Genomic DNA, 27916 nt, shown 5'->3' on the forward strand with positions numbered 1-27916 from the left:
AAGCAGGCTAGGAGGCTGGAGGAAGGTAAAGGCAGCTTTTACCATTAAAGAACTCCCTCCTCACATTGCACCCTAAGCGTTCCACAGCCCTGGAGCGAGGAAGCACACCCCAAGCAGGGCAGTCTGGAATTAACACTAGGGGGTCAGAGGGGAAAGAATTGTGCGCTATTGCCAAAACCTGATGATTTGACAGTGGGATGCAGCAGAGAACTGACATTTCAAGCCCATTTTCTTGCAGCACTACCAGTGTTCACTGGAAAGGGAGAGCCATCAGATCTGCTGTTGCCATGAGAAAACTAGCTGAAAATGTCCTTCATCTGAAAGGCCACCCGGCCGCACCAGGATCATCCATCTTTACTTTCAAAATCCCTCCGGATGGAGGGTTTAGATGTGCTCTGCCTGGTGGTATCGAGAAGCTGGAGGTTTAGCTCTCTTTTAAATAAGCAACCGTTACACCCCCTCCAGCTAAATCCCAACACCACCTTGGCAGTGTCCATGAGGAGACCTTTGGAAAAGGCAGAGCACAAAGCACTGCCAAAGCTGGAGGGGGGAGGGAGAGGGGAGATATGCTGCTGGTTCTCAAAACCCTTGGCACATCTTTGGTTACAGGTTGAAAAGGGAAGTGGTGGAAGGTTTGGCCACCTGATTCTTTAAGAAGAGGTTAACTCAGGAGAGAAGGGGAAGGAGGGGAGTGGGCTGTGGTTAATCCGACCATTCGTCCTCATCGAACTCGGAAGAGTCGTCCTCAGAGTCGCTGTACTCCACAGCGATGCGGCGCGACAGGATCGTGGCCACATCATTGCCCACAACGTCCCGTTTCTCCTGCTCCCGCTGCTCCTCCACCTTGCGAAGCTGGAAGCCTGTTGGGAAAGAAGGCAACGGAGGGGATCATGCAAAGGCTTTGGTCACACAGAGATCTCCAAAGCAGCCATCCCTGTGACACAATCCTCTGGGCAAGGCAGCCCGTCTTGGACACGCTGCGGGATAACACTGATGGTTAACGACAGGCAAGACAGGCTGGGTGGGCAGGTGGGAATTGTTTCCATGCTCCTCTGGGGGGTTATCACCACTAACCCACTCACAAAACCGGACCACACCAATCCCAGCACTGCTGTCTCCAAAGGTGCAGCTGGAGTTGTGAAACCTAGTGAGGTGGTCAGACAAGGAGGGACCACAAGGGACAGGTCTCGAGCAGTGAGGCACTCACACCACTGCTCAGGGGATGGCTCCCAGGGGCTCTTCACATGGGTATGTGAGTTTTTCCAGAGGCAAAGGAGAGAGCACTGAAACAAAACCTTACCCTGGCGAATAGCTGAAAGCAGATCACTCCTGGCATCGCTAACCGCAGGCAAGGATGACTTGGGCTTGGAGGTGGAGGTGTCTGAGGGCGGAGGGGGAGGTGGGGGGCCATCCAGGCCACCAGAAGATAGAGGGGGTGGGCCAGGAGGCGGTGGTGGTGGAGGGGGAGGTGGCGCACTCCCACTGCCCGCCTGCGGCAGCGGAGGCGGGAGCACGCTGGCATACTCGACTGCTGGAGGGGGAGATGGTGGTGGCGGGGCAGCAAACTCGGGGTGAGGAGGGAATGAAGGGGGTGAGGGGGGTGGTGGTGTTCCCGGTGACGGGAATCCCATGGGAGGTGGTGGAGGGGGCGCGCTCCCCATCAGTGGTGGTGGCGGCGGTGGCGCCGGAGGGGGAGCAAAGCCCGGCCTGCTGATTGAGGGGGATCCAATGGGAGGAGCTGGTGGTGGGTGACTGGGGCTGACCAGGCTGGATCGTTTGGTCCCTCCAGAACCAGAACCTCTTTGGCTGTCTATAGGATAGCTGTTGGAGCAGAGAGAAAGAAGGCTATTAGTTACATAGACTGTACAATGTCAGTGCTAATGCAAATCATGTGTTTGTTGCAGTGCAGACAGAAATATCCAAGTTCCAGCTTTAAGTGGTGTTTCCAGGAGCCCTCACTCCTTGGTTTTAATTCCCTTGCAGTGTTTCTCTTGGCCTACACCACCAGAACAAAGGAAGGCTTCTGCGGACTGGCAGGAATGCTATCACCCATCCCATCTCTCATGCTGGCAAGAACATGAGCCATCCCACCTCCATGCCAAAGGCCAGGCATCAGGGCTGAGCTCAGAGAAGCCTCCTGGCTTAAGAGCTCCTGTAGCAATGCAAGACACTACCCCTTGAAGCTGAGGTCAGCCTCCTGACACCCCGAGCAGGGATGTCTACCATGATAAATCATACAAAATATCCTGATGGGAATGCCAGGAAAGCATATGCTCTGAGCACCTGCTGGGAACAGATCTCCACACCGGATTCCATGGCTCAGAGCTCGAGTGCAGCAGCCATGACTCTGAGCTTGCTGTGGGGAGTGAAGATGTGGTTACCCAACATGCTCTTAAGAGATGCAGGAGTGCCTAAATCTCCCATTTAGGGAAGTACCAAAGAACAATACTGCCCATAAGACACTATAATATCCCATGGATGTGTAAAAGAAGTCCTAAACTGACATCTCCTTCCGCAGTAAGACAGTAACAGTGCTGATCTGAGACAGACTACTGGGGATCAAACCTCACTCCTGGAGTTCTTTATAAACAAGCACCAAAACAAAGCCAGGGAAGGGAGAGTTCTGTGGCTAGGCAGAGATCTAAGCAACTGCATAAGGCAGCATCTGAAAGCTTGTTTCTGCTCTGCCCTAGAGGAACACACTGCTTGGTCTCTCTGACACATCAGAACAGCCTTTTCTGCAGCACTGCTGCCTTTGGATAAGATGGAGACAAGCTAAAACAGTCCTGTCTACCTGACATAGCCCCTCCTGCTACTCTTGACTGTTTTACTGCCTTAGATTTACTCTTGTTCCACCCTTTGTGTCCTGAGCCACTGCTGGACCACAATTCCCCTCTCTAGAGGTGACTGGAAGTCACCATTTCATCTGACACAAAGCAGCTGCCCTGAACTTGCACCGAAGTCTCTGGGAAGAAGTCAGCTGTGTGCTCGGGTCTGTTACATTTAACTACATCTACATCTTCAGTGCCCACGTCAAAGATCACAGGGCAAACAGTAACAAAACACAGAGATGAAAGGAGGCTTATTTGCAAAGCTCTATCAGGAACTACAGGGTCTGGAACAACTGCACTTGAAAACCAACACAATGGAGCCAGATCGACTGGGACCCTGGTCTTACGGAACGTGAAGTAAGTCTGCTCTAGCTCTGCCCAAGCACATTCTCCCCTTCTCTATGGGAACAAGGAGAGTGGTTGGGATTTATGGGTGTGCTGCCTGTGCCTCTGTCCCTGCCTGCAGTTGCACATCCCCTCAGACAGGAGCATTCTGATTCCCATACAACACCCGTCAGGAAGTTATGCTGAACTATCTCAGCCTGTCTCATGTCATCCTTTTACACCACCTACTACTCCTCGGTGACAGAAGGGATCCCGTAGGCTTACCTAAATTCCACCGGGGGTGGAGGCAGGCTGTCATCTGGGAATGAAGGAGGTGGTGGCACAATAGAGTCAGTCTGCGGCGGTGGCGGGTAGCAGTTCACGTCCATGCTTTCGTTGGAACCGATGCTGCCGTTCTGATACACCATGTTAGAGGGGTACCTGGGTGGAAGCAAGACAAGCAAATGTGTTGGAAGAGTTCAAGGCAATGTCTAAAGCTCGTTTTCCCCCTCACTAACAAGAGGTTTGCCTCCTGGAAGGGTTACAACAACCAACCATGCAGCAGTTCAACCACCAAACAGCAGTGATATTAACCACACGGATGGCTCAACCTTCAAGATGTACAAATGAGCTTTTCCAGCAGGAATAGCTTTTTCCACCACAGTGGGACCTGCCTTTAGGTGGGACCTTAACAACCACCACAACAGGACACACAACACAAATCCTTAAAGAAACATAAGGGAAAAAAGCCTCTGTTTCTCAAAGCATCCTACGTGATGAACTATGCAGAGCTGCATTGGTTTGCTCTGCATAATTCTTTGGCTAGAGCTTGCACAGATGCTCTTCTGTTTGTTTGTTGCTACCACACAGCACAACAGCATGAAGATACAGTTCAGAGAGCAAGAAAACACTGAAATAAAAGCCATTTCTATTAACATTCTTAACAACCTGGACTTGAAGGACTCCCAGTGACACTGGGCATCCTTAGCGTCAAAAAGAGATACTCAAAGATGCTACACAAGTAAGCTGGAGAATAGAATATCAACAAGAAGCCAAGAAACAGCAATGCCATTAAAAGCAAGGATCCAAAGCTCTTCCTTTGGTTTCAGATGACTCTCCTGCTCAGCTTTCTCTGAGCTCATTTCACTGTGGGGGGGTGAAACCACCCCGTTTCCTGGGGTTCTGGACCTCAAGCAAATTCAAAGGCACAAACATGCTTCCATGTGAAAAGAGGAGCAAGGAAATGGTGCTGTTGTGCTGCTCCATTCCTCTGCTAGAAACCAAACCTGTTCTCCTATTAAACTAAAAGCAAGTTTTATTTTTAGCTGGAAGAGTGTGATTTAAAGAGAGATTTTTCTCTTCTATGAAAGGAAGCTGCAAGGAGCGAGCAAGTGAGCAGTGCATTGTGGGGAATTCGGTCTGCTTCCAGCCTTGCTGGTGTCAAAAGTTAAATGAATTCCCAAGCCAGAAGTGCTAAAGAGAGATCTGGAGCTTGAAATACTTGGATGGGGACAGCCCCCGCTCCAAGTTGAGGGTGTGAAGAGCCATTTGGGAAATGCAACAAAGCAATCACACAATGCCACCATGATGCCACCCTGCTCCCAGCGTAAGGCCCGGGGCATGGCGATGGGGTAGGGAGCCAAAGCTCTCAACACTTCTGTGCCCACAAGACAGGCAGCTGAGAGCAGACTTGCTACCAAAGCTGTTCCTGCCACCTTGTTCAAACCCTGCAGCTCCCTGATTTATTTAGCAAATCTTAAAATTAGCAGCCACATTTACTTTGGAGAATGTGATTAGTGGCAGTATCGATCCGCAACGCACAGCTGATCTGGAGGAGCTGCAGAGCAGGGTGTACTGCATCACAATCAACCTCAGCAGGGAGCTGAACCAGAGAGCCCCACACTTGCTTACCCAGCAGGACCATGTTTGTCCTTTGACTCAACAAATTCTTGTCCCATTTTCAGCTTCTCCCACTCTTCTTTCCGGGTTTTGATTTTTCGTGGATTCACATTCCCTCGATTCGGATTCTCCTTTTTCTCTTTCTAAGGCAGAAGGAAGCAAACAGAAGCTTAGGAAGAGGGAAGGATACAACAAACCTGCAGCAGTTTCAAGAAGAGAATATGCTCAAAGAGGGATGGGATCTTTAATTTACTTTCCCCATCGCTGCAAGCTCCAAAGATCTCCCACACACAGAGGCTGGAGCATAAAATGAGATAGACAACAGCAGATTTCCCCAGTGCAGCCTGGCCATGATGCCATCGTTATTCCCTGGCACCACCACCTCGAGGACAGAGGGAAAGCTCAGTTTCCCACAGCAATTCAGTTTCTGGCCTCTGGGTCAAGCCTGCCGAATCTCACCATCACCTTGGTGGTGTTGCTTTGGGATGCAATACGGACACTTGCCCACAAAGAAGTGGGCTTCAGCAAGCCTTACTCTGCGTGTTCTACCATGTCCTACACCTTTCCTTTGTTATTCCCATTGAAAAATCATCTGTTTTGATATTTAAGACTCCAGTTGCTCAAAAGCTACATAAAGTATGCTCAAACTGGTTCTTTTATGGTCTTTCAGTGCTGGTAAAACATGGGTTCAAATCCCCAGGCAAGCCAACCAGAAGCTTCTACCTGGCATTTGCAGCTGAAGTGGTTTTGTTAAGCCTCCCACTTACCCCCATTTAATATCAGGGCCTGGTTTTGTGCTCCTGAAGGGACATTCTCTTCTTTCTTTATTCTTTCACAGCAGAATGTATCACAACACTCAGCACACTGCAGTGCTGGGGCAGTGGGATTTGCAAAGCTTCACCACTGGACAGACCCCCTCTGCAACATGGGAAGTGTTGGAGGACTACAGATTAAGCCCTTATAACCATACAAAGACAGTGGCATTTGGAAAACCAAATGAAGGGTATCTGTGTTCTTTAAAGCAAACCAGATAAGCTCAATTCAGGGAAGTCTTTAAGAGAGCAAACCTGACTTTTGGATAGCAACTTTGAAGTCCAAGCTGTATTAACACTTCCCACCTCCTGTTCCTCCCTGACACACCTCTGTTGGCAGAGATCTCCCATTTCCTCACCCTATGTTTCCGCTTCTCTTTCATAATATCCTTCGTGTCCTGGAGCATTTTCTCTTTCCAAAGGTCAAAGAAATAGGAAGGATCCGTGTAGAATTTAAGTGCCTCCTTGCCATCGTCCCTAGAACAGGCAGGGGGGGAAAAACCAGCACACACAAATAAGGACCAAGTCACACATTTGTTTGAAGCCCAAAGAAAACACAAGGCACAAGCCCAGAGGACAGTTTAGAAGGTCAAACATCCTGCTCTCACCTCCACCCCCCATCTCAGACCCACAGCCTTCCTTGTCCTGGCTCTCCCCCTTGCTTTTACCCTCACACCATACCTCCATTACGCAGCACCTGAAGAGCTCAACTGCTCTGAACAATCACCAAGAGAGCAGCAGGTCTCTCACTTCAACTCCCAGTTGTTTGTGTTGTATTTCTGATGTGGAAAAACAACCAACCAACCCTTCTCCAGCTCAGGAACCCTAAATCAGACCAGCAGCGTCCTTGAAACTCAGGAGTGAGCACACACACACACTCTCCTCCTCCTCTGCAGTGCAGCCATGTCTGGCAGAAGACAGCTGCCTCCAGCTATCTGTAATTACTTTTTACCTGCTCCAAAGATATTTATGGATGTGGGCTAAGCCTCTGGATTCTGACCCCCTTTCCTTCTACCACCTACAAGATGAAATCAGAGGGAGAGTGCTCAAGAGAACTGGTTCCGCAGCCGGTGTAGGTCACATTCCATGTATCAGACCAGGCACAGAAAGCATCTCCAGATCTATAGGAGTCTGCTGCACCCACCTGGGTGAGAGCCATTTACAGATGTATGCTCTGCAGTTTGCACTGCAGCTTTCTGGAAAGGAGCCACAGGGCTATGGAGAAGCACAAGGAAAATGCATCATCTGCACAACACCTAGCATGTTTCTGCAGTGCCAGCCAAGCCTTGCCCCAAGGCAGTCACAAATGTGACAGCAGGTAACCAAATCTCTCATTTTCTAGCTATGCTCATTTGTACAGCCCCAAAAGCAAAGTTTCACATAATCCAGAGAATGGGATTTCCTGATGGATCTCAGTTTAGCAACTCAATTTCCCATTGGAAACAGTTACTTCAGGACGGAACAGGACAGGAAACGGCCTCCTTGACAGACTGGGAGGCAAAGCTCATTCTCTGCAAGGGAACGAAGAGCTAAGGAGGTGTTGCAACCATACCTGTAAGGTGAGAGGATGTTGAGAGGTGGAGGAGTATTGCAGGTCCTATAGGTTTCAAGGACAGGCACAGGGAGAGAATCCCTGTCAAAGAGCTTCTGGTCCTGAGTAGTGGAGCTTTTGAAGGCCTTCCTGGTGTTAATGCCTTGCAGGGAGACTGCAAGAAAGAGAAGAGAGCAAGTGAAGAACAGCTTGACCCAGGCCAGTGACACTGCAGACCATGTTCACTGCAGCAGTGAACATCTGATTTCAGCTGGAGTTCTTGGCATGCTTTGCACTCTTTAAGGTCAGGTTCCTTTTCCCATAGATCCCTTGGGAAACCCAGCAAATCTCAGACGATGCTGTGCCAAGATCCGCTACTTGAGCTGTATCGACACAGCTCTCTTGGGAGCTGTTGCTGTGGTTTTGAACCCCCACGACCAAGACTCAAGCACCACGCTGCTATCACGTTGCTGAAAAGCGAGTTTCCACATGGACACTTGCTAAAGCGCAAATCTAGGCTGGGCCACAAAGGCTGTCCACACCAGCCGCACTGTAGTTGTTCAGGAAGGGAGGGAACAGTCCTTGAGTCCAAAAGAAGACATCCCACCACCCATCACAGCATCATTTTATGGCTGTGAAACAACCATGCTGATTCAAGGAGAACCTTTATCACGCTTGGTCTGCAAGGACCGTGCTCCACTCTATTACCTTCCTCCTCTTTGGGATCCAGCTGAGTGACTTTGACTTGCAAGCGGTCAACTCTCTCGACTAGAATGCTCACCCGAGAGGCAAAGGTGTTGGCTTGAGTAAACAACTCTCCAAATATGTCTTCTGCAAATTTACCTGGAAGAGCAAAGTGTCCACATTACAAAGCATCCTCAGGAGCCACATCAGACCATATTCAGTCTCCCAGCTTGTTTTCTTGAAGCCAGAACAAACCAACCATGCTTCTGTTCAAGTTTGTCAAGAGTTGAGCTCAACATAGAATCATAGACTGGTTTGGGCTGGAAAGGACCTTAAGATCATCCAGTTCCAACCCCCCTGCCATGGGCAGGGACACCTCACACTAAACCAGGTCACCCAAGACTCCATCCAACCTGGCTTTGAACATTGCCAGGGGTGGAGCATTCACAACTTCCTTGGGCAACCCATTCCAGCGCCGAACCACCCTTACAGTAAAGAACTTCTTCCTTATATCTAACCTAAACTTCCCCTGTTTCAGTTTGAACCCATAACATCCAGGCAGAAAACTCCCTGTTCTACCAAAACCTGACATTTCCAAGGGACCTTCAAGCAATAAAGAAACAATCCAAGACATACTTCCAAGTCATTATTAAAGTAATTGAATAAAGAGGGCTGAAACTGGATGAGTCTTGTAGTTCCTTTAAGATTCTCTGCTCTTCTGTTAATTAGACAAGCCAATGCAGTTGGATTTGTATTGCTCTGGAGAAGCTCAAAGGCTCCCTGTCTCCAGCAGGCCTGCCTCCAGGGTAACTGCCACTATTTACAAGCTCAACGAGAGAGCAGCCCCAGACCTCGAGCCTCAAGGCTGAGCTCTAACCACAGCCGACAGCACTGACCCTTTTGTTCCTTCAGGTGGCAGTGTCTGAAAAATTGATGCATTCACGTTTCTTCTCCATCAAACCCAAAGGGGAACTTCTCAAAGAGGGATATTCTCTCTGTAACAGCTTGGCTTGCTCAGTGGGCTGCTCTGACAAACATCATCCATCGCTTGGGCTGTGAGAGTGCCCAGGGGCTTGGAGCAGGAGCTTGCTGAATCACTTAGAAGCACAACAAAAAGCTATGCCCTGTCCTTAAGAGCTTCAAATCTACGTGTGCATCAAGAGGTGACCACAGGTAGACAGAAACGAGAGAAGTGGAAGAAAACCAAGAGCTTCCAATGAGTAGTGTCTTTGTTCTGCTCTCAGGCACAATCCAAGCCAGGGAGCCCAAACCACAGCGAGGACAATGCTGATCAGCAGAGACTTGGCACTGAGAGCAGACATAGGCCCATGGAGTTCCCACTGATGGGAAACATTCCCAGCCACGGCTGGTGAGTACAAGGCTGCTCCCAATAAGCAGTCTGATTTTGAAGTGCATCATCATATGGTCAACAGTTTGTTCTGGAATCTGTTACTCTGAAAGATCCTCACCAACATTCAGGAAAGGATAACCAGTTGGAAGCCTGACTTGAACAGCAATTTGGGAAAAGCTGGTTGTCTGCAATGAGTCACTTCAGAGAGACAAGAGCCCGTTCCCCAAAGCAACGTGAGGACATCCCCCAAAACCCAGCTGCACAAATACTTTCAGCTCTCTGAAGTGACATATCAGCTACTTGTTCATACTCCCATGCAGTTCTCCTTACGCTGCCAAGCATGGGGAAGCAGCCAGGTTAAAAATCAACCTCCTCCACACCTTTTGGTGGCAACGCCAGCTTGAAGTGTTTGTAGAAAGCAAAGGCTGGAGGTTCACTGGACAATAATACAGTGGGAAGCTTTGGACAATACAGACACCGTGTACATCTCTCTAACCAAAGAGAGCCAATGTTTAGCTACGGGCTAATTTGCTACCTCCCAGCAACAGCACAGCAAAAGAACAGTTGTAATTTGGTTTCTGCTTTAATGAGAACTGAAACTCGGTGTTGAGTCTCACAAGGAACTGCAACAAGCACAAGGGGAAAAAAGAGTCTTTGGTTTGCAATGCCAAGTGGTCTGTTTCAACAGGAAATAATACATAAAGAGCATTGTATGTACTGGTCTTAACCCTGGAGGGAGAAGGGATGGTCTGTAATCCTGCCCTGCGTAAATTCACCTGAACGGTTACCATCCAGCACCCCAAACATGGACACTTGTGAATGGGGTAAGGCAGGGACTGATTCCTTGGTTTAATTCCTTTGACTGCAGAAGTGCAGCTTACAGTCCAAATTCTCTCTGTCATGCACTGGCAGGAAGACAGACGGCATGATTTAATAGGGCTTTCCATCTTTAGCTTGTGGATTCTATAACATCACACCAAGGTGCACAGCCGACTTCGACAAAGTGCTACCAGCTGTGATAGTAACGAAGGGTAAACTCACTGGAATATGAAAGTTTGACAAGATTTATGTTTGCATCTTTGTAAAGAGACTCTGCTGCACTAGGCATGGCTGATTATTCACTTGACAGGCCTGTCACAGCCTACTGAACCTGTGCTCCGTTCCTGCAATATTCAACATATAGGGAAGGAGTGGATTTAGGTTTTGAAGTAAGAGAGAGAAAAGGAGGAGGGAGCAGGAGTCTGGCTATTTAGATGTGAATTTTCTGGAGCAGTTAAGTCTAAATAGTGCTTCATTTACAATCCTGCTGACCTTAAGGAAGCAGCTAAGAGGTGGTGCTCAGCACTTCCTGCCCACCTTACACAGTGTCAGCAAGAGCCACCCCTCCAGTGCTCTCCTCCACGTACCTCTGATGGGTCCAGCACCACGCACCTCACTCCCCACACCACCCAGGAAGGCACTTGCCCAATAAACCAGGCTGGAATTTGGCTCCCAGCACTTCACCCACTCTCTGACAAGGTAGAAGAGGAGCAGCTTTGAGCTGCGCAAAGGTATAAACCTAGAGGACCTCACCACAGCTCTGTCACGCTTAACCCACTGCAGGCCTTTGGACTGGGACCAGCTTCTCTGCAGCTGAGCTTTGCACAGCTTTACTGCCTTCCTCCACTCCATTTCAAAGGTATGAGATGGGTTTTACTTGCCCTCCACAACCATCTTGGCTACCAGACCTAACAATGAGCAACAAGAGCCAATTGAATGTGAGCAGAGAGACTGGTCTTGCCTGTGCAGTGACATTTCTAGAACCCAACGGGATGTGACACCGACTGGCAGCAAACACAGGCCCAGAGGTCAGTGACAGCCATGGTTTTCACTGCTGCAAAGAGCCTGCACCCACACTTTCCCTGTCACATTCATGCTATGGCACAAGGAGCTGGCTTTGCAGAGCAAGCAGAAGCATTTGCAACCACCAGAGAAGCCAAGCAATACATTCATTTGATTATCAAAAGTCTTGCTTCAAGGGCAAAGGTGGCTCATCAGATTCCAGAGCATTCCACAGAGGAAGGAGTCATCCCCCAGGGACCATAATTAACTCTTAAGTTTCTCCTACTGCATGGAAGCCTGTGTTTTCCCTCTGGCCTTCACAACGCATCGGTCAGCCCACTGCAGAGCTGAGCCAGGCACTGCTGCCATCTGAGTGAGCAGCCCCAAACCCCCCAGAGGCAATACTTGGCTCAGGGTGGGGACTTCGGGTCTTGCAAGGCAAGCACCAGCAGGGGCAAAGAGGCAGCTTCATTAAGAGTAAGACTACTGACACAGTGTACATCCAACACAGTCAAGCTCCATTTAGTAGCGTGTGCAATTACAGGCACATTCTCTGACACAAGATCCTGGCTGCTAGGAGAGCCTCCCATTTTACAAGCCTGAGTTGTGCTCCAGCCTTCCATCTGCAGTTTCCCTGCAACCTCTCACACACACACCCATATATCCACACCCCCCCTCCCCATTTTCTCTTAGCTAGGAAGGCAGTGGGACCGGGGATATGAAATTAGCATCAGATTCCTTTCGGAAAACATTTTAGCATTACCCAGGGAAGGCAGATGGGGGAGAAATAGGAACGCTGGAGTAGAAAGGGAGCTAAATAAAGAGCACGAGCGACTCCTGAGGGCACCGCGCAGGCTCGCCGGGGTACTCACTCAGGCTGCCCAGCTGTCGAATGACATTTGCCAGGGTGATGTTGGTCATGCATTCCAGCTCGCTTCGAACGCTAGGCAACGTCTGACGGCACAGGTGCCTTGGCTCAATGTTCCTCGTTACTAACGGCATGGTGGACCTGCTTCAGGCACTGTTCTGCAAGATGAAAAACAACCCAAAAAAGAAACAGGAAAGGATTACTCAACCACAAATTCCAGGCACACCAGAGCCGTGGTGTTCGGTTTGCCTGCTCTCAAATGGCTTTATTTATAAGCCTTCTTTCCCCCCTAACCCCCGTCTAAAACTAGTTGATCAGAAATGAAAGATCCTGCTGTTCTATGAGTTGCAGCGAGAGCAGAGCCTCAGCAGCTCAGGTGGAGAGGCAGGAACGGATCACTACACATCTTCACCCCTATGCAGGGTGCTGCTGGCACCACCGCAGCCGTTGTTCCCTTCCTCCCCAGCCGCTGAGCCATCTCCTGCCTCATGCACGAGTGTCTCACAAGCACAACTCTCTTCAACCTGCAATCGATAGGGTTGTTTAACCCAGAGGAAGGAGACGGGAGATGTTAGGGGGAAAAGAAGAGCACCCAGTGTCTTCTAGCTGAGCAAAGCATGCATGGTGCCTCCCTCCTGCAGCAGCACAGGCAGGGCTCTTCTGAAACAACAGGAAGCGCTTGCAGCTGACCAGGAAACTTTCCTTATCCTGCAGGCTGCTCCCCCTCTTCCCTTGGGAAATCCCCCGGGGCTGAGATTTACACTGGACCATTGTTTTCCTGCTGCAGCAGTTGAGGGAGCTCTCATCAGGATGCAGGGCTAAAGGGAGCTCACAGAGAAGTCAAGATGGATTGGACAAGAGGCAAGACAAAGTTCCAGCTCTTTAAAACAAATATCAAATAAAGCAGAAAGCCCAAGTGTCCGGAAGGCAGAAAATGCTTTTATGTGCAGGAACTAACAAGAATCTCCTTTACTAACAGGCTGAAACATTGAAGTTTCTTCTGGGATCATCCACCTCTGAAAGAGAGGAGGAAACTTGGCTGAGCTGCTCCAACAAGGAGCATGATGCACTCCTGCAATCCTGGAGTGAAAGCAACTCCATCCCAAGCTCTTCGCTAACTGAGAAGGTGAAAGAATCTCTTTTCTAGGTCATAGGAGGAAGAAGAACCCCAGCGAAGCAAGCAGTGCCCATGTGATGGGCATGCTGGGGCTGGGGGTATAAATAAAGCAGGAAGCGAAGAGCTTGGGGAACACGGCTTCCTGTCACCAGCAGCAAAAACCCAAGGACCAGGAAAAATCAGCTGGCTGCTCTTGACTTTGAGCCACCCTTTGATAGGCTCGGTGGCAGCTGGCAGCTTATCTTTGAGGTCCAGGAGGCCTTCCTGGCTGCTTTTCTATCAGGGTGTTAAGAGGAAGAAGTGGGCATTATCCCTCCTAATTACCTCACAAGCCAGATTCTGAATTGCTAAATCTGACCCATTAAGGCAGAGGAGTTCAAGAGCCACAGCACTGGGCTGGCTCCCAGACCAGCAGATGCAGGTTGAATGACTCTCCATGAGGAATTCAGAGGTATTTGGGGTCCCAAACCCATTCACCTGATGGAAAAGAGGAGCGAGATCTGCATCGAACTAAACACAAAGCAGTGAAGTCTGTGTTGTTCTTCATGTCCAAGCACTGCAGCAGCCCTCAGTAACTGCTGGGATATTTAAAGCACAGGGTGAAGGGAGGAAGGACTCTGACCTTCGCTTCCAAATACGTGTTTTATCGATCACAGCCCAGCCCTACAATCCTTTGTCAGCTTCAGTGCTTTATGCCAGACAAAGTTGCCCAGCTCCCCCCAGACTGCAGTCTGCACCACCAGGCAGCTCACATCAACAAGGCAGGCATTTGCAGGCTGCCTGCATCCAGCTTTTCTCCCAACTTTGCTTCCGCAGGGAGCAGCCACAGTGGGATGTGCAGAGCTGGAGTGGACAGACAGCTCATCCACCAAAGCCTGGCTGGATCCCTTCCAAGGACCACGACAGACAGAAGGGAAACAGCACGAGGGGAAAGAAGCCAGGAAAGGGGGTGAGATGTGAGCATGGATGTTGAAAGAGAGACCCACCCAGAAGAAGAGATGGGCACAGGTAGCACTCATCTGTGAGGAACAGAACACGGAGCAGTGCCCCAAATGCCCATGAAGAAACAAAGACCTGGAATATGTTCTCTCTATACAGTGTTTGCCTTCAAAGCATATCTGGAAACTAAACCCAAGGAGGAGTGGAGAACTTGCTTTGTTTTTGGGCAGAGGAACAACAATGTCAGCACAGGGACAGTGTGAATCTGCACCGGTGCAAGCCAGCAGAGCTAAAGGCTAAGAAAAACACTCCCTTTATAGCCTGGCTCATCCTGGCAGCCACCCCCTCCCTGCCACACTCCACTGCAGCAGCAAGAGTTTCGCCCTCGTGATGGCTCCGACAGTGGCTTCTCCCCACGGCGACAGAGAGAGCTCGCTCCCAAATCCAGTGGGGATCCAGCAGGCAGCAGACTCGGGGGATTAACCCCATGGAGATGGGCAAGGACAGGATGGGCTGGGGACAAGAAGCCTTTGCTCTCACAGCAGCCTCAGGGGTAAGAGGCAGTTTAAAGGAAGCTCTGAGCGGAAGGAGAAGGAGCTTAAAGGTTTCAGATGTTTGGGTAGGGTGGAGGCGAGATAGGAAATATGGGACCTACAACCCGAGCCTGGTGCCAACATCAGCAGTTGATGCTCCCTCAAGAAGGCACCTCTCTGTTAGACCTCAGCTGTACAGAGATACCAGCTAATGGGCTCCTGTAAAACCTTCCTGCCTCACAAGAAGGTGGGACAAAGATTAACAGTCTGGATTGGGAACCAAGGGGTGGAGTTTGAAAGCAGCACTCAGGTGGGGCAGAAAATCGAGTGTTTGGAAGGGACAATGGCAGCAGAGGGAGAAGGAGGAAGCAAAACAGTGCAGACAGCACAAGGTATAAAGCTGGGGACAGTGAAGAGGCACAGTAAATGAAACAAGGAAGGGACAGACCTAAAGAAGCTTTCCAGGCTCCTGCTTTTATTCTTTTAAGAGAGAGTCATTAAGGAAGCGACTGACAGTGTGCTCCCAAGCAAGGGCCATCCAGAACCGCTTTACTTTCTGTGTCAGGGCATGACAGCACAGCAGTTTTCCACTCCAGCTAGCCAGAGTGGTCAGCAGGCATTAGTCTCTGTCAGGAAACCAGTGCCGACCATATATTAGAACTAAATCCTACCATTCAGGAGCACGTGAAATGAATTGCCAGGCCCAAAATCCCCATCTTGCAGGCAAAGAGAAGTGCTTCCACTTGCTTATTAATGGGGAAGATTGAGGTTGTCTGAGTAGTAGGGTTTGGGGTGCAGAGGCTGGTTTTAAGAAGCTGCAAAAGTGACACATCATGGGCACAGATCCTGATCCCACTGCAACGGGAGACGAGATCAAGTACGGTCAGAGTAAAAGGAAACTGCCTCTAAGTAACAGAAAACTGCCTGCAACAGATTCCCAATGAATATGGAAAACAAAAGCATGGAATTGAACCATGTGAGGGAGGAGCGCTCTTTGCTGGTTGCAGGATAACACTGGCTGGGAGAGCCAAGCACTGCTGCAGCAATAGATGTGCAACCACCATGCTTCACACCTCCTCATCAACAAGTAGTAAGGGCTTTTCTTAAGTAACAAATGCCTTTTCTCACCCACTTGAAGCAGAACCTTCCTACCTGCTCCCCGCAAGCTTTCCCTCTGCAGTCTCCAAGTCACGGCTTGAACCAGAGAAGGCTCCAAGCCCTGTTATGTCGGCAGTGACTAAAAGCCAAACCATGCTTTTGCCCTGTAGCTCTTTTCCCCCCCACCTCCAGCTGGGCATTGCCAGAATTCCTCACCATTCCCCCTCTCCCAAAGTGCTTACGCTGATCCCTGGGAGCTGAGCTCACCACTCCTACATTCCTACCCATCTTCCAGCCACAACTGGCACTTTGTTTCCAGGATTCACCATGCTTTGGCTCCCCATTACCCTTCCTATCAACTCCTGGGCTTTACCATCACACACACACCTTGTATTTCTCCAAGGAAAAGGGAATCACCATAGAGTCATGGAATGGTTTGCGTTGGAATGGACCTTAAAACTCATACAGTTCCTGCTCCTACAGGCCCTTATCCAAAGCCCCTCTCCAGGTTTCCTGCAGCCCCTTTAGGCACTGGAGCTGCTGCTCTAAGGTCTCCCCTTAAAGAGCCTTCTCTTCTCCAGGCTGCCTTTCCAAATCCAGCACTTGGAGCAAGGCACGAGGCAAACTCAAGCTCTGTCAACTGCAAGCAGCAGCTCAGAGCAAATACTCCTTACCAAGCAGTTTGGAGCAGAGCAGCAAACAGCAGTGCACAGCAAGAGAGGAACCAGCCTTTATTTCGTGTGCAAGCAGCACAGTCACCACGGTGGCGCAGAGGAGAAGGCAGGCAGCACTACAAGGTGAGATGTGTATGTGATGCACACAAAGAGCTGCAAATAACAGCCGAGTTGGAGGGAGAGACCTGGCAAGGGTCTTCTCACTGGTAGTTGACCAGCATAGCATTACTGGGAGTCACCTGGGTAATGCCCCACTCAATGTGACACACAGCCTCTTAGATCAGGGACCATCTGCAATGAAGCTGAACCCCAGCAGTGCTATCATCTGTCATCGTGTCTGGTGCAGCACAAAGCACCTAAGGAGGACATTCTGGAGGGAGATGGGAATTAAGCTTGATCAGGGTAACCAATCCCCATGCCCTCAGCAGGGCTTACCAACTCCTCTGCCTGGCCACAAACAAGCAGCATAGTGAAGGAGCCCAAGCCCTCAGCTTGGAGAGCTGCCTTTTGGAGTCCCCATTAGGGGACGAGACACAGCAGCAGGTTTGGGAATGAGGGAGAAAGGAGATAATCAGATCTGAAATTCCCATCAGGATGAAGTAAGAGTGAACTCCGTCGCTTGCCAACGCAGCCCGACTGTTCTTTCTAATGTCTGTGACAACTCCGCTTCAAATTCCAAGCTTCTCTCAGCAGTGACTACTCCCCCATGTAGCTGTAATGGCCAGAAAGAGACTGGCTTTTATGTAACCCCAAAAGACTAGCAGGAAGGGAAGCAGCAGCCACACACACACACACACACACACACACACACACACACACGGAGAACTGAGGGGAAGGCTCTGCTGAGTGCCCAGGGCTCGATCCAAGCTCACAATGCGGCCACCAAAAAGTGGGATGCAGCAATCAGAAATGCTACAGTTCCATGCTCGGGAAGCGAGCTAGCAATCAGTGCTGCATCTGAGCAATAGGGAGTGAAATTATAGAGCAAACTGCCATGTGATGCCTAAACTACTCCAGCCCGCCAGCTGTAACAAGTATTCATTCCCAAAACCACGTCACGGGCTCATCTGTCATTAAGAGCCCAACCTGCCAGCAGCTGAGCAGGAGTCAGCAGTGAAGGGCAGCTGCAGGGCTCCTTCCTTGCACAGTACTCTATTCTCCCCCAAAGCCATGGGGTAGATGCATGGGTCTCCCCCAAAGCCATGGGGTAGAACCCACCCTGGGTTGCTCTCCAGGTGCTAAGACAGAGCGATGTGTTCTCATCCAGCACCACAGAGCAGCCTTCCCGAAGCAGAATCGACTGAAAGCCATACAGGAGAACACAAACACACACAGCCCCCAACCCCTTTGTGCATTAATAACCCACTTCTTTGCCCAGAGAAGCTGTGGCTGCCCCATCCCTGGCAGTGTTCAAGGCCAGGCTGGACACAGGGGCTTGGAGCAAGCTGCTCTAGTGGAAGGTGCCCCTGGCAGGGGTTGCAGCTGGATGAGCTTTAAGGTCCCTTCAACCCAAACCATTCGGTGCTTCAATCACCAACTCAAGACCTGTCAGGTATGATCTGCATTACAAAAGAGGTGTTTCAGCACTAGCATGGGGCAAGAGCAGCACTGCCCCTTTCTGCAGCGACGTTGTGACACAGGGAACAGCCCTGATCCCGCACAATAAGGACACATTGTACAGTGTGGAGTCCTTGAGACAACAAACATCAGCCTGCTGTGCTCCCGAGTAGAAATACTCTTGTATTTCCTTCCCCTCCTGTTCCCCCCCTCCCCTTCAGTCTGCTGGCTCTGAGAAATGCAAAAGAGGCTCAGAAAGCCATTTTCTGCTGGTTTTTTGTCTGGCTCCTGCATTATCATCATCATTTACTGCCCTCGAGGGGATTGCACAGGTGTGACTGGAAATTTGGCTCTTCCCTTTCGACTTTGGTTATCAGCTTTCCTGAAGAGGATCTTGCTGGAATCAAGCTCTCCTGGAGAGGGACTTGCTGCTGGCACAAATCAGGCTAGGGGTGGAAGGATGGGGGTGTCACCAACAGGGAACAGGCAGATCCTCCCAGCTCTTGATGGAGTGCAAATGCAGCCAATACTTTGACCTAGAGGGGGTTTTATGCCTAACACACACCACCTCCCCCCCTCCCCCCCCCCATTGCCCTAATTAATGTTTCCATTCATTTAGCTGCAAAACAAGTTAAACAAAGAGGGTCACCTGGTGTTCCTATCAATGCCTGACGAGGAGCCAGGCAGAACAAATGCATTTCAATACAACTCTAGAAGAGATGTGACAAGAGAAAGGCAGTTTAGCTCAATTAAAGAGAGCTGTCACAGGGATTGGATTCTCAGAATACAGAACTATTGATTACACTGGAATTAAAGCTCCGGAACAGAAAGGTTTCAAGGTCTTTGCCATGAGGATATACATCAGGAGAGAGGCAGGGCTCCTTCAGCACTCTGGCTTTGTTGCTTCCAAGGAAACAGGAGCAGCAAAGGGAGCAGAATGCTTTCTCTTCAACCTATGAATAATTTTGGCACGCACAATCAACAGGTCGCTTTGGTGTTCCTAAAGTGTTCCCAGGTAGAGAAATTCCACTATAGGTTCTCCAAATCACTACAGGATTCTCAAAGCCACTGTAGGGAAGAGGCCTGGGCAGGTCTCAGCCCATCAGCAGGAGGTCTCTGGTAACACTTGGTCTGAGCCCAAACCACTGCCTAAAGAGAATGGGACTATTCAAAGCGTCACTCTCAGCCTGTCCCCAGAGCCAAAGCCCCTGAGCAATAACTGCAACCCAAGAGAAAGATGTCTACTAAACCAGGATTGCCACTCTGCCCCCCAAAAAACAGCACTCAGAGGTCAAGGCTGAGGAGCTTTCATTGCCAAAGTCACCCCATTGTTTCTGTCCCAATCCAGGCAAAATGAGCTCTGGAGAATCATAGACTCCCAGCCTGGTTCAGGCTGGAAGGGACCTCCAGTTCCAACGATGATCCAGTTCCGTGGGCAGGGCCACCTTCCACTAGACCAGGTTTATCCAAGCCCCTTGAACACTGCCAGGGATGGGGCAGCCACAGCTTCTCTGGGCACATCCTCAAAGCACTGAATTTACTCCAAAAGGCCTTGATGCTGCTGTGTTAGGTGGCAAGAGGAGCAGCACTATTCCCAGCAGCTTCCTTTGGAGGTACTGCAGGTAGCCAAGCCTCATGCCATCGTTGCAGGGATCCTGCATGGAACCACAGGCCCCCTCCCACAAATGGTGTGTGGCTGCTACTGCAAACCCTGCTGAATCCCTGCTAATGCGAGCCTGTTTGCTGCCTCCCTTCACAGCAGCCTCCTCCAGCAAGAGGCAGGGCCTGTGGCCGTTAGCACTGACAAAGCAGGGGTGCAAAGCCCAGCTCTCACAATACATCAGCACATTGCCATTCTAGGGCAGCGCTGGGTAATTAATACGAAAGGAAGGGGGGGGGGGGGAGGTTTCTTTCTCAATGACTTATTCCTGAAGCCTGAACAGATTTTAACCTTCCTTTTGAGCAGATAAACTCTGTCTCATTTGCAGCCCAGCTCAGCCTCCCCTCCTTAAACACACATTGAACTATTTTGATTAATGAAAAGAGTAGGAACAAACCAGTTCCAAGTGTTTTCTATACAGCTCAACTGCTCTTTCAGTTTCAACTCACGCCTGGATAATTATATCACAGCTCCGAGTGCCCCCACCCTTCTGCTGCACTTGGGGAATACTGGAAAGATAAGTCTTGCCTTAATTATTAAATGTAAATAGCTCATTAAATATAATCCAATTACTTTAATTGTAAGAAAAAGGAAGTAATTACAATATGTACATGTAGTCTTGCCCGAACGCTTTTCATATCTTCAAATGAATCTTTGCAGCATTAATATTTTAAGTTAACCTTTGACACGAGGAGTAGAAAAAAAGAAGTGACACCGAGTCCCTGAGATCTTCCAGAAGTGTTTTATATGTTGAGATTTGTCAAAAAAACATCCAAGAGAACGGCCTTGAACATCTGAATTAAAACTGTTTATGAACGGAGTCTTTATAAAGTCAAAATAAAACATGGGGTTTCTATTGTGGAGGGGGAAAAGAACATATATATATATATGTATATGTGTGTGTATATATATATATATATATAAGATCCTGAATATATATATATCTACACACATACACATAAGATCCTGGATATGGATTTTGGATCACAGGAATCAAGTGAGATGGACATTACCTTGCAGTTGGGAGAACAGGCAGGCCCCCAGCACCAGAAGCCACAGGCAGCTGGGGTTTTGCAAGCAGTTATTCCCCACTCCTATGGCTTGGCCTGGCCAAGGGTGGGAAGAGGAAGCAGAGGATGGCCCTGCCCCTGGCTGGGATTACCCAGCTCTTCCTTAAGGTGCCCCCAGCAACACCCGGTCTGGTTTGAATGCACACACAAGCTACCTGTGCAGAGCATGGTGCATGATCCAGTTGGGAGCTGCAGGCAGAGCTGCAGGGAGCTGCAAGGAGCAGTCTCCTGCTTTTGCTCAACAGCATAACAGCCCTTGGCCTCACTTTCTCCATCCATGCAGCCAGCAGGACCCAACAACCCTCTAGGCAAAGACTTCAGCAAAGCCCCCCTGGTCTGCCAGAGCAGAGCCAGATTCCAGCTTGGACGTGGTGACAGATGCCTGTGGAATCTCCTTGGGACAGGCAGGAAAAGAGGCTTTTTAAGCCATTGTGCATGTTTCAAGCCCAGGAGTGATCTCATCAGCAGTGATGTCATACCCAGTGCAAAATCCAGGCTCTGGAGTTTGGCCCATCCAAAACTATGTCCAAGTGTTTGAAACAACCACTTTATAGAACCCAACTTTTGGGGAGAAGAGGAATTAGACTGTATTAGGGATGCTAAAGATACAGGTCTTTCTATTAAAGTTCACCACGAGGTCTAGAATAAGCTGCTTTATAGAAACCCTCTCATGTGAAGCCAGCCCTGAGATGTAACCTCAGTCATACCATATTGCAACCAAAAGGCTATTTTGTGTAAGTTAATTACACAGGGGTTTAATTTAGCCTCCCAAAGGGAAGCAGCCAGTTATCCCATGCTGCCCTAGCCAGAAGGTAAAGGTTTGACACAAGCTGTGTTTATAGCTCCATGCCTTCCTCCAGCAAACGATGGGCTGAGCAGCTGCTGGCATTGAAAGAACAGGATCTGGGTGTGTGCACGGTTCTCTTTTGCCTGTTTTGTTGGGTTGGGTGTTGCTTTCTGCAGCTGCAAGGCCAAAGCCATGAGAGTCTGTGCTTTTTCTGATGTGCACAAAAGCAGGGTGCCTGAAAGGGAACTCACTTCCACTCTGGCAAGCACTGAGCCAGCTCTGCGGGGCTCAGGCGTGGCTGGGGAGCTTTCACCCATCCATTCAGGCAGGGCTGCGGATCCCCCTCCCTCCCAATTAAATCCCATCCATGCATGAACTGCAGCTACACCAATCCATCTGATACTGTGGCTGATGGACTCCTCTGAATGCCCCTTCAAGCCCTCCAGCACGGAGCCACCTGAAAGCAAAGCATCATTCAATCCTGGAGCAGCAGAAAGAGACTTTTGCTATAGAGCGACTTGAAGACAGACTCTTAAGAAGGAGGAAAAAGGCATCCAGTGAAAGAGGAAATGAGAAATTAAAACCACACTCAAGCTTATTAATGGTAATACAATAGGTCAAGAAAGTTCTTTGCAAAAGCCCGCAGCATGGGAACAGCTTCTGCACAAGTGCGATCAGTGACACTAGCCTTTGGCTGTTATGGGAAAAGCAAGGATTGCTTTAAATACCCCAGCCAGGAGGGGAGATGGCTGGAGATAGCACCTCTGTGCCTTGCAGGACACTGCACTTAGATGAGAACCAGAGGAATGTTCCCCCTCCTCCTTTTCCATCTGAAACATTTTCCCTCTCAAGGGACTTCCAGCATCTTGTAAGTGAAGGCACTTTGAAGTACCACACAGTGGCATTGCTCATCATTCCAGTAATGATAGTAAATAAGCTGCAGTATTTTGCTGATCCTTTTCCTTTTGCTTTACAAACAAAAGGTCAGAGTCATTAGCCCAGTTTTATGAGTGGGGAGAAAGGGAGACTCACAAGATGCTCTGGAACATCATCAGAAACATCAGCACATGAACCAGACAAGAAACCCCATGCCACAGGACTTCAGAGTAACCATGCTGGGTCATCCAGCCTCCAGATAAATCAGCAGCTTCCATCCATTAGCAGCCAGGTAGCAATGCAGAAACAGCATGAGAACAAGGTAAGCACAGAGCAACAGTTCTCCCTGCTGTCCTTCTCCACATTGCAGCATCCCACTGCAGCTGAAGACCACATGGAAACAAGCATAACCATGGAAGAGGACCTTTAAGATCATCCATTTCCAACCCCCTGCCATGAGATCATGTCACCCAAGGCTCTGTCCAACCTTGGGTGACATTGTCTAGGGTCACGAGAACACAACCAGGGATGGGGCAGCCACAGCTTCTCTGGGCACTCTGTGCCAGTGTCCCACCACCCTCATAGTAAAGAACTTCCTCATATATAACCTGAACTTCCCTGTTTCAGTTTGAACCCATCATCTCTTGTCCTATGGCTACAGCCCCTGATGAAGAGTCCCTCTCCAGCATTGTCCTTTCTGGATTTCACTTCCCTAAAGGAGTTTCATCCATAAAATCCCAGGGCAGCAAGTCCCCCATTTGTCATACGCGAGGTGAAAAGACCTTTCATACCCCTCACTTTACAATTAGGAGATTTTCATTTCAAATCTATGTGTGTCTTTGCTTCATAAAGGAGTTGTTCAAATAAATGCATCACCACTGATATTAAACAAGGCCCTCTTGAGAAGGTTATCTGCCTGAATCACACAACACAAGAGACCTTCTCAGCTCTTATTGAGCACTTGCAGCAGAAACCAAAGTAAGAAACTCAGGGTTTAGGTTTGATTGATGGCAGCAAGAACAAAACATTTGGAGCAGACAGCTCTTTGTGTCTTGTCTGCCCCTGACTGCTTACTGTTTCCAACAGTAACACAGGAGAAGCACAGCCTCCAAGTCACCAGTGAGCTCAGAGCAGCTCCTCTGCAGTGGTGGCACAGCAAGAGCCTCCCATGCAGCAGTGTAAGCCCTTGAGAAGCAGTGCTCAGTGCTGCTGCACCAGAAGCATCTCCTCCCCCCCCCCCCCCCCCGCCCCTTCTTCTCTCTGCATCACAGCATCCTTCAAAGCACCACTTCACCCCAAAACAGGTCTGGGATACTGCTCTAGAAGAAGAGATGATGCAGAACGCATTGGGGGAATGGAATATGTCACCACTGAGCCCAGCTGGGAGAGACTAATTGAGATTGCTGCTCCTTTAAATTTTCCCTCCTCAAAGCCCCTGCCAGATGCATACTTGAGATAAGGCTTCACTCTACCACTTCTCCAGTAGCAACCTAATACCAGGAAAGCTTTCCTGTGATCCCAGGAATTAAGGGAGGATCCAGGGGAACTATTTCCCAGCCCATTACTGCAGCCAGGGCAAGCTCGGGCTGGAGAATACGATCAACACGCTGCACTGGGCTGAATGTGATCACCTCCTGTAAAAGATCCCTTAGCAAACACCCCCTCTGAGTGCAATGGGCAGCACTGGTCCCTCCCCTCCTCAAAAAGAGGGCATTTTGTTACACAGAGTTGCAAAAAGCCAAAGGAAGTGAATGTCACCGGGGTGGTTCTGTTCCGAGCACTCATTTGCTTATTACCCAGAAGCCACTTCCACATGCCTTGTTTTACATCAACTCTTTATAAATACCTCCCAGATTTCAATACATGTTCATCTGTGGTTAAGTAAGGGCCCAACCTTACTAATACTGACCCTTCCACAGCGACAACAAACACTCAAAACACACCATTTCTTACTACAGCTCCCATTAGAAGCCAAAGCGCTGCTGCAAACAGTAATGCACCATAAGATAGGCTGGGAAAAGAGTTGTATTTTGCTTTCCACAAGGTGAAAGTGTCCCTTTTGCTTTGCTTCCTGCACATTTAGCACAGTGTTACTGTAGAAAGGAGCTGCTTTCACCCTCAGAAGCAGCTTTTGGCAGCGTGTGTCTTTGCTGTTGTTCCATTGTGGGCAGGGACAGCAGGAACTTTAGCCCCAACGCATGCAAACACAATCCTTTGCCTGCTTTGGGATCGCCTCATGCAGTGCACACAGCAATGTATTTTGCTCAGCTGAATGACCAAAGGCTAAGTATGATCATCAAACCTCACAGAAGCAAACTAGAAACCTTACATTAAAGATCTGAGACCACAGAGAGAAACTATCTAGAAGGATTAAACCTGAGCCTTCCATTTGTTGAAATCTTCCTTATTAGAGTCTGTCAAAGGAAACAAACCTGATTTGGGGGAAATGTTAATCCTCAGAACCTTCTTTGTTCTTCCAGCACCAGAAAAGACTGAAACACACAAGCCAGGAGGTGGATTTGCTGCTGTAACTCTATTGCAGATGAGGCAATCGCTGAAGTTTTAACCCCTCCACCCACACTGCATGATTATCTAACCTTTGTGAATGAAATCAACTTTTCCTAGACCAGCCCTGAAGAATGAGATGTATTCAAAGTATGCTGAGAAACTGGGTTGGTCGTTCCCAGAAACGTGGTATTCTTTTTAATGAATCACTGCTCACAAATACCTTCTGAACTGGAACTTAAAAATACCCGTTTCTGTTCAGCGTGTCACGTTATTCATTGGGAAAACAGTTTTATCCTCTGCTTAGGAGCACTTTACTATTAACTCATTACTCCAAATCCCAGAGTGCTAACTCTAAAGACATTAAGGCTACAGTTCCAGCCTCTACTCTTCTTCACTAAGCCACTCCACAATGAAAACAGAACTCGTACAAGGGGAGAGCTTATAACAGTCTTCCAGTGCCTGAAGAGGCTACAAGAAACCTGGAGAGGGGCTTTGGAGAAGGGATGTAGGGACAGGACAAGGGGGAATGGCTTTAACCTGCCAGAGATTGAGATGAGCTCTTAGGCACAAGAGGGTGCTGAGGCGCTGGCACAGGATGCCCAGAGAAGGTCTGAATGCCCCATCCCTGGCAGTGTTCAAGGCCAGGTTGGACGGGGCTTGGAGCAAGCTGCTCTAGTGGAAGGGGTCCCTGCCCGCAGACCTGGATGAGCTTTAAGGTCCCTTTCAACCCAAACCATTCTAGGATTCTCTGAACCAGCATCCTCCTAGCTACAGAGCTTTGTAAAACCAGAGCTTGAAAGGTTTAGGAGTGCAGACCAGAGAGAAGCTCCAGTGAGGAACTGGGAGTGAGCCCAGAGCCCAAGCTCAGGCAGTGGCATCACTGCTTACACCACTGATACTTTGTAGGGCTTGGAAAAGCCTGAGCAGCCAGCTTGGAAAGGGTGGATATTCCAGCAAGGCTTCACCTTCAGCTGGGCTACCCAGAGCTGGTAAAACTGCTCCTCACCCCACACAGAACAAGGCTTTTAACCAAACAGAAAGACATGCTTTGGAAAGCAGAGGCCCATGGTTTGATCCCCACCCCACCTAGGGACAATAGTGACAACCATAGCTCGAGCAAAGATCAGCATTAAGTGGAGCTTTAAACCTTGGGTCAAGTTCTCTCATTCAAACTTGGTGTTTTCAAGCACAATCCTTAAATGAAGAAGCAAGCAGAGGCCTGCTCCTCCCCAGCCTCCTGGAAAAAAGCTTGTCCTTGGCTCTGAATGCACTGGGTTTCCAAAGGCACTCTATCAGCACGCTGCTGGTGGCATCAGTGGGGAGATTTTAGGTTTGGGTTGGTTATAACTGAATTTGGGGTTCAACTCTGCATGGGTTCCTATGACAAAACCCCACTCAAGGTCACTAAGGGGCACATCAGAATGCACAGTGCTGCAATCCTGCAGATGGGTGGGAAGCAGAACTGTTCCCCTTCCACGCGTGACCAAGCCTCGAGGCTCATGTACTTCCCATAAAGCAACATCAGGTCTGTCACAGGGAAGCACATACACATGGTGCTGGCTTCTCACATCTTCCACTTTCAACTTTTCCAGCTCAGAAGTCATGGGGAAGGACACACGAGTGAGGGCTGGAGTGTTCCATCAGTTATGGGACCACTGTGTGCCATGGTGTACTTCATTAACATCATCTCATGTCCACCAACATCTGATCTGATCTAGGCAGAAGCGCCCAATTCTGTTGTTGCTACTCATGGAAGTAAACCAGTGATGCCAAATGGGAAACCTGTGTCAGGAAAAGAATACATCTCCAACAGGAAGGTCCTTAAGGTCAAATAATAGCTAACGGGGACAAGCTGCAATCCCTTACCTTTCTCCATAGGACATCAGCTATTTGTATCTCAAAGGAGTAACGCCAACACAAACCTAATCACTGATGAGGTGCAACCCCAGGGACATTCCTCAACAACTTATTTTCCTTAACAACTTATTTCTTGTTACATATGCTGTGGCAGGGGCTTGGAGCTAGATGATCTTTAAGGTTCCTTCCAACCCAAACCATTCCATGACCCTATGGTCTGAGCGCACCAGGAGCTCAGTGAACTTGACTAAACCACCCAACCCTATCCCGTTACAACCTCCAAAGCTTCTTTTCAGAGTGCCTAGGGATTTAATGAGGAAAACACTTTCCAGAGCATCTCACACAGCCTTACCCCAAGTAGTTGTGGGGTTTAGTTGATAGCCAAGGGGCTTCCACAACTCCTTAGAGGACCCAGACACCCTGAAGGGTGTCGGGCAGGAAGACAGGACGGAGAAGGCACTTTCATGAGCCTATGCTCACACAGTGATGCCAAACCCATCACACCGCAAAGGCAAGGAGGGATCCCCGCTCCCCAGCTCAGGGCTACCCCGCAGCATCCCCCTTTCTCCCGCAGCATCCCCCTTTCTACCCCAGCACCGGGCTCTGCCCCCTCAGGAGCAGGCAGCACCCACTGCCCTGAGCCACGGCTCCGGAAGGGGCCGGGCCGGTGTCAGCCCGCGGCTGAGGCCGTGCCCTTGCTCCCGGCCCCACGCCGGGGCCCGGCCCGCCCCACACCGGAGCACCGGGTGCACCAGCACTGCGGCTCACTATGTGGCAGGAAACACCGCCAGGCTCAGCACAGGGCTCACTATTTGGCAAGGGCCTAGCGGCCCACCCCAGCGCCTCTACCTACCTCCCAGCAATAAGAGGAGGGCTGGGAGGCCCGGGGGTCCCCACTCGCCCCGCTCACACTCACCCCTCGCCGCGGCTTGTCCCCTTCGGCCCGCTCGGCTCGTTACCACCAGGGCGGGCCAGCCCGGCCGTCCGCCATTCCACAGCTCCCCCTCCCTGCCCTGCCTGAGCCTGGCCCCGCCTCCGCCCGGCCGCAGGGCCGCAAGACCATTGGCCAGCGCGCCAAGGACGCTGCCACACTATTGGCTACACTGGCTGTCCATCAAA

The 27916-nt window shown here is 49.8% G+C and overlaps 1 protein-coding gene across 4 annotated transcripts; it reads right to left on the bottom strand.

Moving 5' to 3' along the window:
* Nucleotides 1–158: 158 nt before the first annotated feature.
* Nucleotides 159–27837, bottom strand: WASF2 (WASP family member 2). 4 transcript variants are annotated; one of them, XM_057402467.1, is made up of 9 exons: nt 27714–27837; nt 12126–12279; nt 8106–8240; nt 7419–7572; nt 6226–6343; nt 5067–5197; nt 3441–3596; nt 1301–1821; nt 159–860 (listed from the first exon to the last, which is right to left on the bottom strand). In XM_057402467.1, the coding sequence occupies exons 2-9, from the start codon at nt 12253–12255 to the stop codon at nt 703–705; spliced, it is 1503 nt and encodes a 500-aa protein (XP_057258450.1). In that variant the 5' UTR covers nt 12256–12279; nt 27714–27837; the 3' UTR covers nt 159–702. The 4 variants fall into 4 exon arrangements, with proteins under 4 accessions (XP_057258450.1, XP_057258449.1, XP_057258451.1 ...); XM_057402466.1 differs by having other exon boundaries at nt 27651–27806; XM_057402468.1 differs by lacking the exon at nt 27714–27837 and adding an exon at nt 27150–27174.
* Nucleotides 27838–27916: the final 79 nt, after the last annotated feature.

The sequence above is a fragment of the Pezoporus wallicus genome, unplaced genomic scaffold (genome assembly GCF_028554395.1).
Source record: "Pezoporus wallicus isolate ANWC-B61680 ecotype Strahan unplaced genomic scaffold, APGP_CSIRO_Pwel_v1 contig_13161, whole genome shotgun sequence".
NCBI classification, from domain to species: domain Eukaryota; kingdom Metazoa; phylum Chordata; class Aves; order Psittaciformes; family Psittacidae; genus Pezoporus; species Pezoporus wallicus.

Coding starts and splice junctions, on each gene's coding strand:
- WASF2 (XM_057402467.1), bottom strand. CDS start 12,255: ATGCCGTTAGTAACGAGGAACATTGAGCCAAGGCACCTGTGCCGTCAG. Junction 6,344..7,418: donor AACATCCTCTCACCTTACAG/GTATGGTTGCAA, acceptor TGCCTGTTCTAG/GGACGATGGCAAGGAGGCAC. Junction 861..1,300: donor GCTTTCAGCTATTCGCCAGG/GTAAGGTTTTGT, acceptor CTTTCCCAACAG/GCTTCCAGCTTCGCAAGGTG.